At 42.3% G+C, this 15,839-nt stretch overlaps 1 protein-coding gene across 5 annotated transcripts in view; it reads right to left on the bottom strand.

Annotated features, from left to right (window-relative positions):
- Positions 1 to 301: 301 nt before the first annotated feature.
- pak1 (p21 protein (Cdc42/Rac)-activated kinase 1) overlaps positions 302 to 15,839 on the bottom strand; it is a 34,207-nt gene continuing 18,669 nt past the window's right edge. For 2 of the 5 annotated variants that reach the window (XM_062385941.1, XM_062385943.1), the window contains 14 exons: positions 13,771 to 13,990; positions 11,066 to 11,160; positions 10,196 to 10,343; positions 9,737 to 9,774; positions 8,440 to 8,550; positions 7,464 to 7,698; positions 6,258 to 6,321; positions 5,966 to 6,014; positions 4,800 to 4,912; positions 3,824 to 3,941; positions 3,521 to 3,620; positions 3,052 to 3,248; positions 2,479 to 2,616; positions 302 to 2,330 (listed from right to left, as the gene is read on the bottom strand). In XM_062385941.1, the coding sequence (XP_062241925.1) occupies positions 2,244 to 2,330; positions 2,479 to 2,616; positions 3,052 to 3,248; positions 3,521 to 3,620; positions 3,824 to 3,941; positions 4,800 to 4,912; positions 5,966 to 6,014; positions 6,258 to 6,321; positions 7,464 to 7,698; positions 8,440 to 8,550; positions 9,737 to 9,774; positions 10,196 to 10,343; positions 11,066 to 11,160; positions 13,771 to 13,990 (1,713 nt within the window). In that variant the 3' untranslated portion in view covers positions 302 to 2,243. Of the gene's footprint in view, positions 2,331 to 2,478; positions 2,617 to 3,051; positions 3,249 to 3,520; positions 3,621 to 3,823; positions 3,942 to 4,799; positions 4,913 to 5,965; positions 6,015 to 6,257; positions 6,322 to 7,463; positions 7,699 to 8,439; positions 8,551 to 9,736; positions 9,775 to 10,195; positions 10,344 to 11,065; positions 11,161 to 13,770; positions 13,991 to 14,408; positions 14,662 to 15,538; positions 15,639 to 15,839 lie in introns of those variants that run through there. The other 3 variants (XM_062385945.1, XM_062385946.1, XM_062385942.1) reach the window with 3 other exon arrangements.

The raw sequence follows: 15,839 nt of genomic DNA, 5'->3' as shown, positions 1-15,839 counted from the left end.
GCTCGGTGTAGAGGAACAAACCTCCCATGATGCTTTGGGGGTGTAACCAGGAACTGTAATCTTGCCGTAGATGTTTGCGCTACAACTTGAATTAATTACCTTATTCAGAGGTAATTCAATTCTTTAAAATGTGTTTCTCATGTAACTGAGATCAACAATAAATAAAGATGGATGACAGCGCCTCCTCCATGTAAGCAGATGGGACACACACACAAACAGACACACACAGACACAGACAGATTCAGTTTCCGCTCGGCAGCAGTTAGTTGATCAGGAAATGAATCAGCAGACATATTGATAATTGAGTGTTTTCTGCTTTTATTGTTCGTCATCACTGGAAAGTGAAAATCTTTGAGCTCTGAAGTGTCGCTTGGATTCTGGGAAACTGAAGAACACATATTTAGTCATTTTTTGATATTTCAGAAACTTGACAGGGAAAACTAGGAGCAGATTAATAACCGATTATCAAAATAATCATTAGTTGGAGCCATGAAGCGATGATGACAATATTCACTGTTGTCTGTTGTATTGATGTCATTCCTGCACCATTTAAACAGTTTAAGGCCAGTTACATAAACACTACTATAAAAACTATACAAACCAAAGAACAGAAATGAAGGTAACAGGTCTGAGTCAGATATTTACAGCACATGATTTTTTTCTATATCCGACGCTCTTGTGCTGAGCGAATAACCTTTGACCTTTGACCCGTCAGTTAACAGCCAGTAGAAAAACTCAGTTTGAAAATAACATTGGAAAGAAAAACAGAAGAGAGCTCGTTTTCTAACATTGATCGATTCAAAAAGTCCATGAAACAAAAAGTTGAATCAGTTCCTATGTTTTTTACACATGAAATTTACACCATCTGTTCAGAGGTTCCTCAAGTCTGAACTCAAAAGTACCATCGTAGTATTTGTTCGTCTCATTCTTCTGACAACAGGATAAAGATATGATCTTCTCCATTGTACACAAGCATCCTTCATGTATCGACACTTCATCACAACTCATTGGATTTCTTTCTCTATTTTTAACGTACCGTATTAAAAAAGCTTGACATGCACATTCTCTCGCTCAGTCTCGACGGCAAGCTGCAGATGGAGCGAGTTTGGCAGAGAGGATTCTGGGTAGAGTAGTTCATTATGAAAATGAAGTATCTTTACGTGTGTGTCAGTTTCTCCATTTAACCTCCACTGGATGAAATAAGTTCAGTGATAGTTGTTTCCTTCAGTAAAAGAATTTCCAGTTTTAATTCCACTCAATAGAAAAGTAACTGTAAATTATTAAATTCATGCTAAAAAATAAAAGTATAAATGTTTGGAGCCAATCAAGATGTTGCTGGTTCGATGGATCGACTGAAGAAACACGGCCGAGTCGAATCTTTGCCTCTTGTGTCCAAACTCAGTTCATCGATGGCTCCGGTCGTACCAGTGTTTCCTGATTAATATCAATATTAATATTCTGTAGCTCACAAATCTCACTACAGACACGATAGAGACCTAAACCTCCTCTGCTCCGAGTCCAACACTACACAAGTTGACAGTCAACTTATATCCTAGCATTCCCAAGTGACACACACACACTCACACACAGAAACACACACACACACACAAAGATAGATTGATTTAAAAAAAGACTATGAAATGAAAGTCAGCAAATGCACTTTTAGAGGATGATCAAATCCGTCCCACTGAAACCCAAGGATGAATGACAGGATGATGTCACACACATGCATGTACGCAGACATGCATGTGTGTGCTAACACACACACACACTCAGTCGGCAGCAGGGGGCGCTGGTTTCTGTTGTGCTCCGTGGCGTTTAAAGACAAGGTAGAAAAAAAAAGCCCAAAACACTGATTAAAAAAAACAAACATACGAAAAGTCCCATGAGTCTTTGGGCTCTGTTGAAACAATCTCTCTCCTGTATGAGGTCGTTCGTACCGACTGAGGGGGGGTTGATCAAAGACCAACCGATGATGTCACTCAGTTACTTGCTTGTAACTTCCTGTCCGAGTCCAGTGGAGAGTTGAAAAAAGAAGTTACAGAACAAAAGCGACTGAAGTTTGTTCTCCTTGTGAGGGGAGCAGGGGGTCAGGGGGGCAAAGGCTGGTAATGTAACCCAGCAGCCATCGCCACCTCCCGGAAAAACAGGAAGAGACGAAAGAAGAGAAAGGAAGGAGGGATGTAGAGAGAGAGAGAGCGAGAGAGAGAGAGAGAGAGAGCGATGAATGAGTGCAAGGCTCGCTAGCGGTTGTTCTTGGCAGCTTCCTTGGCAGCCAGAATGAGAGGAGTCAGACTGGAGAGGGGCTTCGCCATCTTCAGAAACTGATGCTGAGAGAGGAGAAGAGAAATAAAAGAGGGAGGGAAGGGAACAGAGAAAAAAATCAGTTCACTGGTCACAAAAGGAGAAAACTGTTATATCTGATTTAAAAATAAAAAACGCACGCGCACAAACACACACACACAGACACACACGTACCTGCAGCAGCTCTTTAGCCGACCCTCTCTTCTCCACGTCCATCTCCAGACATCGGTTCAGGAAGTCTCTGAATATCGTGGACAGTTTCTCGGGGTTCTGCAGCTCTGGCGTTCCGTTGGTTGCGATGAGATACAGCGCCTGGGACACACAAGTCAAACATGTTGGTCTATAATGATATAGAATGCAAACACATAGTCTGTATGTATTTATACTGTAAATGACAAATCGTTCAAATGAAATAAAATAATTTTCCACTCATCAGCCCAGAGATGATGAGGCTAAATGTCCCGACATTTTTTTGACATGAAGGATTTTACATTTATGTTTGAAGATTCAATCCAAAGTAAATTCATGTTCTCTAAACAGATGGAGGAGCTCCATGATGTTCAGAGTCTGAGGAGGACATCAAAATGTGGAACTCTTGTGCCATCCAGTGGTGGTTTTAAGAATGACACCAGGAGAAACGCTGCTCACCCTGACTCTCAGACAACTTCTCCTTCTCCACCTGTTTAAAGATCTTTCCTGTTCAGACACAACTTCTTCAATCAAAGTTCAAATCGAACACAGCCTCACCCTGAGTGGGTTTTCATTCAGGTAGGGCGGCTCTCCCTCCACCATCTCTATGGCCATGATGCCCAGCGACCAGATGTCCACTTTGGGGCCGTACGCTTTACGGGTCACGACCTCGGGAGCCATCCAGTACGGAGTCCCGACCATGGTGCTGCGTTTGCTCTGCTCGGGGGTGATCTGAGCGCAGAACCCGAAGTCAGCTGGGAGGAGGGGAGACGACAAAATGAGTTAAAGATTATATTTCAAATTAAATGTAGCCAATTACAAATGAAAAATAAAACAAGCTGCAAAAACATTTATTATTCTTGTGTCTTATTAACATAGAACCAGAGCCTCCCCTGCTGGTTAAAATAAGAAACTACAACAACACTCCTCACTGTTGTACAACCCACGCAGCCATATAACGATTTAGATAAGGGAATACAAAATACACAGAATGAATGATTGAAACGAGGAGATGCTGTGGACTGACTGAGTTTGACAGAGCCGTCCATGCCGAGCAGGATGTTGTCGCTCTTGATGTCTCGATGGATGACCTGGTTGAAGTGGAGGAACTCCAACGCCTGCAGACACTGAAGAGAGAGAGAGAGAGAAAACAAGATGAATTGGTTTGAAACTAAAAAGTGAAAAACTATGGAAGCTAAAACAGAAAGCAGCTTCTTCAGAAGTCGACATTCAAACTTTGGGAAACAATCCAGCTCCAGAGAGAAAGAGACAATTCTATTGTTGTCGATTCTTTTTATCCACTTGGTAAAACCTGGGGCTGCTCTCTCACCTCTCTGCACACGGCAGCTATCTGGGCTTCATCCATGCAGGTCTCCGTGACCACGTCAGTCAACGAACCTCCGGCCAGGTACTCCATCACAACCCACAGCTCGTCACCCACCAGGTAACTGGGACCAAGCAGCAAGAGATATCAAATATTAATAACAAATATTATGATTGTTGATACAGTTCTTTTCCTGTTTTATCCTGATCTCTGATCTGCAGTTCATAAGTTTGCTGTTTCTCTTAAAACTGAGAAATTGTGTATTTTTTCATTTGTGTGAATAAAGGTTGAATGAATGGAGAAGTGCACGGACGTGACGGTGATGTAAGAAAACAGGAGAAGTCCTTCGTTAGTCAGTCTTTAGAAATCCCACAATAAATCAGTGACAGCCAAAAATGTTGTTTCCATGACGATGACAAGGTTATCACCAGCATGAGCCTCATGTCTACCAAGACAAACAGGTAACTACGGCAACCAGACAACCCCCCCCCCCCCTCAGCCTCTGCAGGGGGGGGGGGGGGGGGGGATGTCCGGGGGTTGCCATCACGACACTGAACCTGAAAACCACTCGTTCTTTTTTAATACTTCACACAAGTGTACTTTTGTAGAGCTGATCCATATCTGCTGTTTATAACATTTAATGTTATTGAGATAAATAAAACACTTTATTGTGGTTTTCATTCAAGTCAGATTTCCAAATAACTGAAGAACTGAAAGTCTAAAAATAATCTCAAACAACTACAAACAGTTCATCCAATGAACAATGTCTGAGAAGCAATTATAAAAGATAAAAAGATAATTCGGGAAAAATAGAGAAGATGGATGTCAGAATAAAAACATAAAAAACATGTGTGTCTTTGTATGTGTGTGTGTCTGTGTGTGTGTGTGTGTGTGTGTGTGTGTGTGTGTGTGTGTCTGTGTGTCTGTGTGTGTGTGTGTGTCTGTGTGTGTGTGTGTCTCTGTGTGTGTGTGTGTGTCTAACCTGTCCAGGTAGTTGACAATGTTTGGGTTTTTATTTTCCCTCATCACCAGAATCTCATTGATGATCAGTTCTTTCTTCGGCTGCTGCTGCAGGTTCATCTGTTTGATGGCGACCTGCGAGGAAAGAAGAGAAACACAGTGAAATACATATATATATAATATATACATAAAAAGCACTGATGTCTAGAGTTAGGATTCATTTTCATAAAATACACCGAAGTGAAAAGAAACTGAGACGTTGCAGAACGTGGGGGAGGAGACAAGAAAAGAAAGAGAGACAGCTTTATTAAGACAAACATCTTGACATTGAATAAAAGAAAACAAGAGGATGAAAAGGAAAGAGAAGACAAATGAGTGACAGGCAGTCAGACAGTCGAGACAGCAAGGACGGTAAATATATTTAAATCCAACGCCAGTGAAAGGTTGTTAGGCAGCCATTAAGAAGTGAGACTAATCCTCAGAGAGTGAAGGAGGAGGATCTTTGTCTTCTGCGTGTTCGGCTCCTCTTCTTCATCCTGACATGTCTTTTCTGTTCTTTTTTTCAGGCTTGCATGTGATGCATGTTAGAAATGTTGAATTCTTATGTTTTTCACTAGGGGGCTGCAGCAACAGTGACTGTCCCGGACAACTGACTCTGACATTTGCATACTCACATACAGACTCTAGACCATTTCAAAAGAATATGCAGAGTTCAGTGCAGGTCTGAGATCAGCTTCAGTCTGGGATATTCACTTTAACTCAGTTCAGCATCGTGCTTGAACTTGATTTCACTTCCCTGTCTTTGAGGATTAAGTCTTTCACCAATGTTTAATAAATTCCTCTTTAAACCATGACAGTGTATTTTTATAACCTGGGAGCATTCATGTAGTTTCTCTGTCCAGTCAATCCTCTAGGGCAGTTCAATACATCATGAATGTAAAGAAGCATCTTTGAATCCGGATCTTTGTTAAATCTATCTTCCTGTGGGGCTTTGAGCTTGCATGTCAGTCAGCGTTTTAGTCCTGTCAGAATTAAGATGGATTTCCATGTCATGTCTCTATTCTCCAGTTATTCTATATTCCTTCTAGGACTGTTAGTATTATCTTTGTGAATATACAGCTGTACGCTGAAGGAGGATAGAGAACAACTGATTGTAGGAAGGAGATGAAAATACACATCAGTTCAAACCTCCTGTCCCGTGGCGATGTCGATGGCGGTGTACACCGTCCCAGACGCCCTGGAGACAGAACATGAAGCCGTGAGCCAGCCTTGATTTGTTAGAGGAACACTTCTTTAATTTCTACGTCTCTTGAAGGTTAACAACAGAGAACATGTGCAGGTGTCTCACTGTGAAGTGGCAGCTATAAAACGAGAAGTGACAACTTTTCAGAAACAATATTTATAGCAGCATCATTTAAACAGGTTTTCATCCAATCACAAGTTATAGTTATGATGTGAACTATTCACATTCATGACTTACCCCTGTCCGATCTTCTCAAACCGTGTATACTTCTTCTTGGGGTCTCCAACACTTACAATCGTCCCTGATTTAAAGACACAGAGAAAGAAGAAAAAAACTTGATTATTGATTATTGATGGAAACTGACAAGAGAAGGAGAACCAGGCCCTGTGTCCACAGCAGACGCTCACTGGATGTAGATGGATAGAAGACGGATCGTGTCTTTCTATCCATCCTGACTCTACTATACGTTCATCACACTCAGGTCAATGCAGCATGCTGACTGGAAGAGAGAGAGAGAGAGAGAGAAAGAGAGAGAGAGAGAGAGAGAAACGACAGACAAAGGAGAAGACAGAGAGAAGGAACGATACTAATACTAATACAACTAAACTTGAGAGAGAGAGAGAGAAAGAGAGGGAGAGAGATTGAGGGTTGAGATAAAGACAGATAGGAGAGAGAGAGAGAGAGACATAGAGACAGAGAGACAGAGAGACAGAGAGACATAGAGACATAGAGACAGAGAGACAGAGAGACATAGAGACAGAGAGACAGAGAGACAGAGAGACAGAGAGACATAGAGACAGAGAGACAGAGAGACAGAGAGACAGAGAGACATAGAGACAGAGAGACATAGAGACAGAGAGACAGAGAGACAGAGAGAGAGACAGACATATCCATCTTCCGTTTTCAGAATCCACAGTGGGAAAGTGATCGGGACAAAAGTCGGAGTCACTCCAGAGCCGCAGGAGACTTGACGATGGAAAGAGAGACGACGACCAATCAAACGTGAGGACTGGACAGAGGGGGTGGGAAAATGAATATCAGGTCTGTCAATCAGACTGATTGACAGACAGGATCCTGGTCTTACCAGCAGAGGGAGACCTGAGCACATCTGGACAGGCGTGTTGCATGGTTTAAAAAACATTCAGGCTTTATTCATGGTTACAAACACACAACAACATGTTTCAGTATGTGGAAGATTTTCTTTTTCCTTTTCTTTAATAGCAGAATAAATATAATTCGCCTTCCAGTCGCCACTGTGGCACTGCTGAAACATCACAGCCCCACATGATGGAGGAAAGTAGGACATGTTGTGTCCACATCATTTTGGTCTGTGTAGTTCCTTTGCTTATTGCATGTATGTTATCTGTATTACTGGTTATATAACTTTTTAAATATCGATAAAGAGTTTTTCATGTGTGTTGTGAGTGTATGACCGATCCTTACGTAGTTTCTCCAGAATCTCCTCGTCTGACATCTTCTTCTTCCTGGTTTTGTCCTGGGGGCGGGACAGGGAAGGTCCGGGGGCAGGGCTGGCACTGGGAGGGCTGATGGGAGCTCCCTCTGCAGGCGGGGTGGGGGGGGCGGCGGCTGCAGCGGCTGGCGGGTTGATGGGGGAGGTCGCTGCATCTTTGGTCGGAGGGAGAAGAGGGAGGGGCTCGATCACTGAGCGAGTGTATATCTGAAAAATAAAAGACACAAATACGTTGACATGATGACACTGCATGGATGGATCTCGTTATTGTGTCATGAGCTGTGTAGAACTATGGCCAGTTTGATGACACACTGGACCAAGACATAGTCATGGACCCATGATCCGAAGAACATCAGAGTGACGTGTCATAACAGGTCATTATCACTTGTGATCCAACTTCAGCCACGTCTCACAGGTTCAACTGTTCCTGCTTTGCCCCCCCCCCGTCAGTGATGACGTCAAGGAGAAAGTAACACACAGAAGTTTGAACTGTGTTCACTGGTTTGTTGTGCAGATCTCTGGAAAGTTGTTCATCATTTCTAACTGTAGCAGATACCATGTCTCAGATGTGAATATCTACAGGTTAAACAGACATTACACTCACACTTTATCTCTGAATATCCTTTCATTTATATTTAGTTAATATTTCTATATATATTAATGAATGAGGGGCACAATATTTGATTGTGAAAGTTGTTTAAACATAATGTATTGATCACAGCTACAAGAGTAAACACCTAAGTGGCTGAAGTGGTTCTAAATGTGTGTGTGTATGTGTGTTTCTTGTACATGTATCTTTGTGAGGACCACTTAAAGCATTGTCCTTGCAGAGTGAAGACATTGTTTGAGGGTTAAGACTTGGTTAGGGGTAGGCATTTAGTTTATAGTAAAAGTTAGGGTAAAGTGTGTGTCCTCACTAAGTGTCTGTGGGAGTGTGCGTGTCCTTACTGATTTAGTGTGCTCTGGTCGTGGGGCGATCACCGGCGGGGGCTCGGCTTCGTCCTCGTCCTCCGATACGGTTGCAATGGCGGGCGTCTCTGACACGGCTTTGACGCTCTGCTTGATGTCATAGGGGGAAAGAGGGCGGGGCCTTAGTGACATCATAGTCACATGGGCTAATAGTGATACGAGACCTGTCGTACTAAGAGTGTCACTGTCACTCCCTCCCCTGCCTCATCAGCGCCTGCTCGTCTTCCTCTCTGCTCGTTTTAACCTCCCTTCTTTCCCTCCTCTCATCTTCACCATTGAAGCTTGGCTCAGGTCTGGTTTCTGATGCCACTATTCAAACCTCCTCCTCTTCATCCCTCCTTTCTCTCCTCTATCTCTCTTCCCAATACTCTCGGCTGGTGGCCAAGCTGCAGAGACAGGGACATGTTGAAAGGATGAAAACATGCTGATTCACAATGCAGAGAGAGAGAGAGAGAGAGAGAGAGAGAAACCAAGTGAATTGTAAGTGGTGCTATCATCGTCTCTTCCTCCGCCCTCCTGTTTATTCTCACCTTCATCCTTTACTTTTAAAGGCACCTTTTTCAATTCAGACACTTTCACTGCCCCTGAGTGTGAGGGTTTCAATCTGCCTCATTCAGTGTGTGGGCAGAACTTGAGTCTTGATCGTCATCTTCTGCGTGTGTTTGTGTCTTCCCTCTGTTTCTCTCTCTCTCCCTCCCTCCCTCCCCCCGTCCTCTCCCCCTCAAACTGTACATTAAACCATGTTTCCTCCACTTGTCCTTTTAATATCCTCTCACAGTGTAGCTCTCCCTCTGTTCTCTGACAAACCTCATCCAGACTCCAGATCTCTTCAATGTAGTGTTTGACTTCTGTTTATCATAAAACTTCTTAAAAATAAAACGTAAAATCTTTAAGAAAAACAATGATGCTCCTGAGTGCAGGACATTATTTACTGGTTTGCTTATTTCAGCTCCTTTGTTTCATTCACTTTTAGTTTTAAGGCACCAGCTCCTGAGCCAAACTCAAATATCACATCACAGCTCATTTCTTGCAGTTGTGACAACAGGTTGTAAAATTGTATTAATAATTTATCTTGGTTTTACAGAGACTTAATTAGGGAAACTGGGAGTGGCTGGTGGTTGCAGAGATTGTTAATGTTCATGAAAAGGTCTGACTGAGTCGTCTCAGTTTGTCTGTGACCGTTTGACATGAGACATGTGCGACTGTATGTAATAATCATACCTTTATTTATATTTAGTTATTATATTATATATTATAAAGTGTGTAGTGGTCTTACCGTTGTTGTGGAGGAACTGTAGGCATCTGCATTTTTATCTGAAAGGAAAAAACAATGGAAAATGTCCGGTGAGAAGAAAAATTGAGAGACAGCAGAGTGCAAAGGATTTAGTTTCTTTAGATGTTCAGATGGAAATCCATCACTCAGTTCCACCAGGGAGACAGTCATGAAGAACTGTCTTCAGAGACCAGAAGAACCAAGAGTCCTGAGAGCGATGGTCTGATCTCCACATCATGGAGTCAGTCTGCGATCACATGAAAACACTGAATCCACAGAAAGACTGTGGACTGTTCTTCAAGAGGCTTGGAACAACCATCAAGAGCTTCTAAGTGCGATATTGATTTAAGATAGACTCCTTCTAAAGGTAATGGACAAAATTATAATGTCCACACTTTACTTTGTGTGGTTGTGAGTATGTTGCGCGTGTGGATGTTTGTGTACCTGTGGATGTTTGTGTACCTGTGAAGCTCATGTATTTCTGGCTATTGGCCGTTTCCTTCGAGTCGTAGAACTTTAAAACGTCGAGGACGGCCTGAGGATTCTTCTTCTGCTCCAACTTGGTGATGTTGGATGTCTGCAAGAGCCGGGCCCACTGCTCCGGCATGCCCTACAACACACACACATGCACACATCGTGAAGAATCCAGACATGACAGTCATGTAACTGGGTTACGTCTCTTTCTTTCCAGCTTTCTTTCTTCTCATCTGTTGGGCTCAGTCCATCACACGAATTCCTCAGTCACTGATCCCTTTCCTTAATCTTTAACCATGTTAACAGCCGGCCATCCATCTACTGCTTATATTGAGGTTACACTTATTTAAGTAAACTGACAAATGCATGTGTGCATATGGAGCAGGAACTATGTCCCAGATAATAGGAGAGAAAGGAGTCTCACACACACACACACACACACACACACACACACACACACACACACACACACACACACACACACACACACACACACACACACACACACACACACACACACACACACACACACACACACACACACACACACACACACACACACACACACACACACACACACACACACACACACACACACACACACACACACTTTAACTCCCAGCTAAAAGAGCCTGGTCAGGCGGATCGAGTGAGTCAGAGGAACAAGGCGTCTTTGTCTAATGTGACAACTTTAAAACCTGTCAAGTGTGTGTGTGTATTAAACACACAGACACACACATTTATGCACACAAACACGCAACAATGAACACAGGTCCTTTGGTGAGCTATTAAAAAGTGATGCAAACACACCAGACACACACACTACAAACCACAAATAGCACACACACAGACACTTACAGTAAACTCCCCTGTGACAGCATCGAAGCCCACATGGATGGTGTGTTCAAAGTCTGACGGCAGGGAAATCTCTGGACGCTCCTTTTTCTTATAGGCTGAAAGAAAAAAACAGATTGTGTCAGGAAACTGAAACATAATGTTTATAATCCAGAATATACCTGTTTCTTTAGCATACATGTTGAAAGAGTGACAAAGAAAAGGATTCATGACAGCTGACTGGGACCTATGCAATAATTAAAATGAGTGGAATTGGAAAATCCTAAATGCAACCGTCACAAATTCCCCTGAACACGAGGCACTAAGTTCCACAGAGAAACAGTGTAAAGGAAAAGAGGAATAAAAATAGAGACAGACAGAAAAGGGAAAGGTCAAGGAAAACCTGAGAGGATTTTAAGAAACGAGGAAAGAAAAAAGAAACAGAACGAAAAGCATAAGAAGGAGTGAGAGAAAAGGAGACACCATATGTTGGAACTGATGTGAGGAGATCTTGTGGGAAATCATAACAGCAGAGCCCCCGGGACGACTAACAATGATGCAGGACCACCGGCTTCATGCACCATGGATAATCTGCCCCTGTGTGTGTGCACGGGGAATAAGGTGGACCAACAAAAGATATAAATAAGGTTTGTTCCTCTTGAGACAAACTGTAGCTTGTTTCAGTAAAATGAATGTGTAAGTCCAGAAGAGGCAGCTGGGAGGAGAGTTAGAGAGAAACACTTGCTATTCTAACAAAACCTGAATACACCATAACCTCTCTATGAAACAGTGAACTACTGTTTTTACATTTGAGGTTTTGTTCAGATTAAACAAAAAGACACAGATTGTTCACCAGTGACCTTTAGAGAAGCTGGAGGCAGATTCTATTACAGCTGGACAGAGCCAGGCTAGCTGTTTCCAAAGGTTTACAGTCTTTCTGCTAAGCTAACTATGTACAGCATGTAGCTTAATATTGTTGGCAATGGTATTGATCATCTCTTTTAACTCAAAAGATATATAACGGCAAACTATTACATACAAAGCACAAAACACAAAATATTTTGGAGTAAAAATCATGGAAATATATTGGTTTGAAATGATAACTGCACCTGTAATCAAAGACCATTGGAAAATATTTTGTGAAATGAAATATCAGCCAATTAATATTGATAAAAAATGTCCCTCTGAGTTTCAGCCGTGTTCTGGCTGAACGATGGTTTGTCCTATTATCAAAGCGGATCCTGTGTATTTGTGTGCGTGAGAACGGGCATGTATGTATTGTGTAAAGTAGGCCAGCCATGTGATCTGAGACACAACTGCCTCCTTTATTTCAGAGTGTGTGTTGTCGTCAGGCGAAGCAGCGAGGACTCTGTCGCTTTACGTTTATTCAGCAAGTAAACGTTCATGAATATAATGAAGCGACTGTTGTATTTATTGTATTTCTTCTTATTGGTCATTAGCCATTGTCTGGTTTTGCGTTTAAGCAAAGTTTCTGTCAATATTCAGGACTTTTTCTAAAAGTGTTTTTCAATAAATTGCTCCCAAAGACGCAGAAAGAAGAGTCAAAATAAAAGTCAGCATAAAGTAAACTTTGTTCAAAACGTTTTCATCTTAAAACCCTGAATCACAAAAACCCTGAAGTTTTAATGTGTATTTTTGGAGAATCTGTAACATACATTATTATGTATACTGTAATTTTCCTGCAAGGTGTTTTGATGCTTGAGTGTCATCTGTTCCTGTTTGAACGACCACACGATCGGGTCAAAGGTCAGCGGCAAAGGTCAGGGATTTGACAAGAACTCAACGTCTAATGATCTGGTAATTATTACCAGTGAAGCCAACTGGAAAACAGGAACGTTATGTGTGTGTGTGTGTGTGTGTGTATGCATTTATGATTAATTCTATTAGCATCACTTGTTTAACGTGTTTAATTAATCATAAGTGGGCATCACTACTTTTTTGTCAATACCTGCCCAGAGCATTTTGGCAATAAAATCAAATTGTGTTTCCACAATCAAAATAGATCAGATTAAATATTTCTAACAGAAGATAATTTGTAATATGTCAGTGGAATTACTGGCACTTACAAACTTTCATTTTTCAGGAAAAGCACTCAGGTGTTATGTAAATCCTACCAGCAGCTGAGAAATCCTCAGGATGGGATGTTTTTATATCAGTTGCAGCTCGATCAGTGAACACGTCTCGAACCTCCGCAGTGTCTGTTTCTATTTGAAAGCCTCCCTCTGTGTAGCAGTGTGGAGTTTACATCCGTCTGGCCTTATTGTGTCAAAGCTGCTATCAGACGCTCTGCTGCAAAATTCACTGTAACTACTCTTATAGTCTCTGAAGTCAGATAAGGAAAATACTGTTCAGCTCCACCATTAGAGGAGATGCTGGGAGCCCTGGTAATAAAGACGTATTCATCAGAAAGATGTCTTCGATGAAAAGGCTGAGAGACGACAGTGGAGTCTGAGATGTTCTGAACCAGCCACCGTACAAAGGATGCCTCTGCTCAGCATCTGACAGCAGCATTATTAACTCCAGGAACAGTAGGACAAAGACAAATTATAACTGTGCAGTGGGACGCCGACGGGGGGGCGGGGTCTGATAAGCAAATCTCAATTACAGAAAGTGCCAATGCAGCCAGCCACCAGGGGGCTCCACTTTATGGGGTCATGTTGTCCATCTTTATTTACAGTCCCAGTTCTCACAGATTTCTCAGTACTCACTCTTATCGCCTCCTCCGGTCAGGATGAAGCGGATCGAGCGATCTTTCTTCTTCTTGTCTTCCGGGTTTGGTGGGAGGGGCTTGGAGCTGTGGTTGAGGGGGGCGGGGTCCTTGTTGCAGGAGCCAATCATGGTGCTGGTGTTCCTCATGGGCGGAGCAGGGGGCTTGTCCTCGACCTCCCCGTTATCGGACATCTTCAGCTCAGCTGCAGCCGACCGCTCCTGTACGAACACGCACCAATCACAGAGAGGGAAGGTTGAGCAGCAGGAAAATCAACCAATCGCAGGCGACACAGGGATTACGATAATAACTTAACAATGGAAAATGGTAAGTATCCATCTATCTATCTATCTATCTATTCAATTTGCACCATCAGTGGTAAAATAAAATCAACAAAGCTCAATTTACAAAGATATAATCACTCATTGATTCATTTAGCTGGAAACGATCTAGAGTAAGAAGGATTTGGTTTGTTTGGGTGCAAAGACGAATTTCCAGGTAAAACCAAAATCTGTGGAATAAAAGAAAGAAAGAAAGAAAGAAAGAAAGTCTCCATTTGCTCACTCGGCTGTTTGATCTATAAACACACACATACATAAACAATAAACAAAGGGACTATCAGCAGTTTTTGTGATTTACCTGAGTCACTTAAAATCAAGCAGCTGAGACTGAGTGTGTTTTCAGGCCTGCGTGGTGGAGCCAGTTGAATCAGAGCTTTTCAGTCTTTACAGCCACAGACAAAGTGTGGAGCAGCTTGTGGCTGCGGTGGGAACGAGATCCGACCCAGATACAAGCTGGTTCTGTCTGTGATGAATGGATTTGAGTGCTGAGACACTGATGCATGAATTTAACAGATGATAACAGAAGTGATGTCTTCATGATATTTTGGGCAGAGAGGAGCTTTCATCCTCATCCACTCATTTACATCCATGCAAACAAGCTTTATTGCCTCCAGTTATCGCTGTAGTCTCTGTTTGCTTCAAGCTCCAAAAGCAAAGGATCAACAGTTCTCAATGCAACTCAACAGCATCTTTCTTTAGAAGCTGAGATAAAGTCTGACAACATCTTCAGGGTGATTCTCAAGACTTGACATCTCCTCCAGAGCTACAGAGGGATCACACAACTGTTTTACACTCATCAACACACTGATGTGCATGTGTCAAATCAGTGTCCATTGAAATATTTCAGTGGATCAGTTTGCAGGACTGTGACAGCGTTGCACTCTTTTACCAAAATGTCTCCACAAACTAGAGAGTCACTCGGAGCTCAACCCCCTCCGCCAAGATCCAACAATCCCTTAGATTCAATTAAGCTGCACCACATTTCACACACTCATTAGTATCAGGCCACTTAATAATGCAGATGGTTTTTCATCAAGATCCATGAAACATTCTGTTGGGAAAACAGCGACAATTTTGAAAAATGCTCCATCTCGCCATGTTTAAGAAAGAGAACAAATATCCTGGAGCCGCACTGACATGTGATCAGCAGTTCCCTGACACATCCAGCATCCTTCCACCACGCTCCATAGAAATCTGTATCAGATACACAATCGATAAAAGGTGAAAACATGACCTCTTTGGCAGAGGTAAAACGTTTTTTTTGTTTTAAAGGTTTATAAGAGTTTGGTGTCAGGGTTTTAATATAATACTATTTTTGAAACTTTCACAAAATAAGTCTAAAAATGGACTAATAACCAGAAATCTAAGTTAAATACAAAGCTTTCCCTCATAGTTTTAGCCTTTATATTAAAAATGACGACGTCTTACCTGAACAACATGTTTACAACTTCTAGTGGATCCACGATCACAGAAAAACTCTCCAAAAGAAAACTGTGGATCTGCTGAGTCAAAGAAACCTGAGTGAGAGCGAGAGGCTGCGTCTGCCTCTTAACCATCGCTCCCTCCCACAGACGTGATGTCACGTGTGATGCAATCAGGTGAGTCACATGAGGAAGTGATACTGCAAATACACACTCATCCTTGCACACACAAAAAGGTAACAGGAAAACTAAAACCAATCTCTGTACACATAAAGACAGACAATTGTTGATTGTATTTGATCTCACAC

This window comes from Platichthys flesus, chromosome 4 (genome assembly GCF_949316205.1).
Source record: "Platichthys flesus chromosome 4, fPlaFle2.1, whole genome shotgun sequence".
Lineage (NCBI taxonomy): Eukaryota > Metazoa > Chordata > Actinopteri > Pleuronectiformes > Pleuronectidae > Platichthys > Platichthys flesus.
Note: the sequence above shows the minus strand (reverse complement) of the source record. Positions and strands in the feature narration are given on the sequence as shown.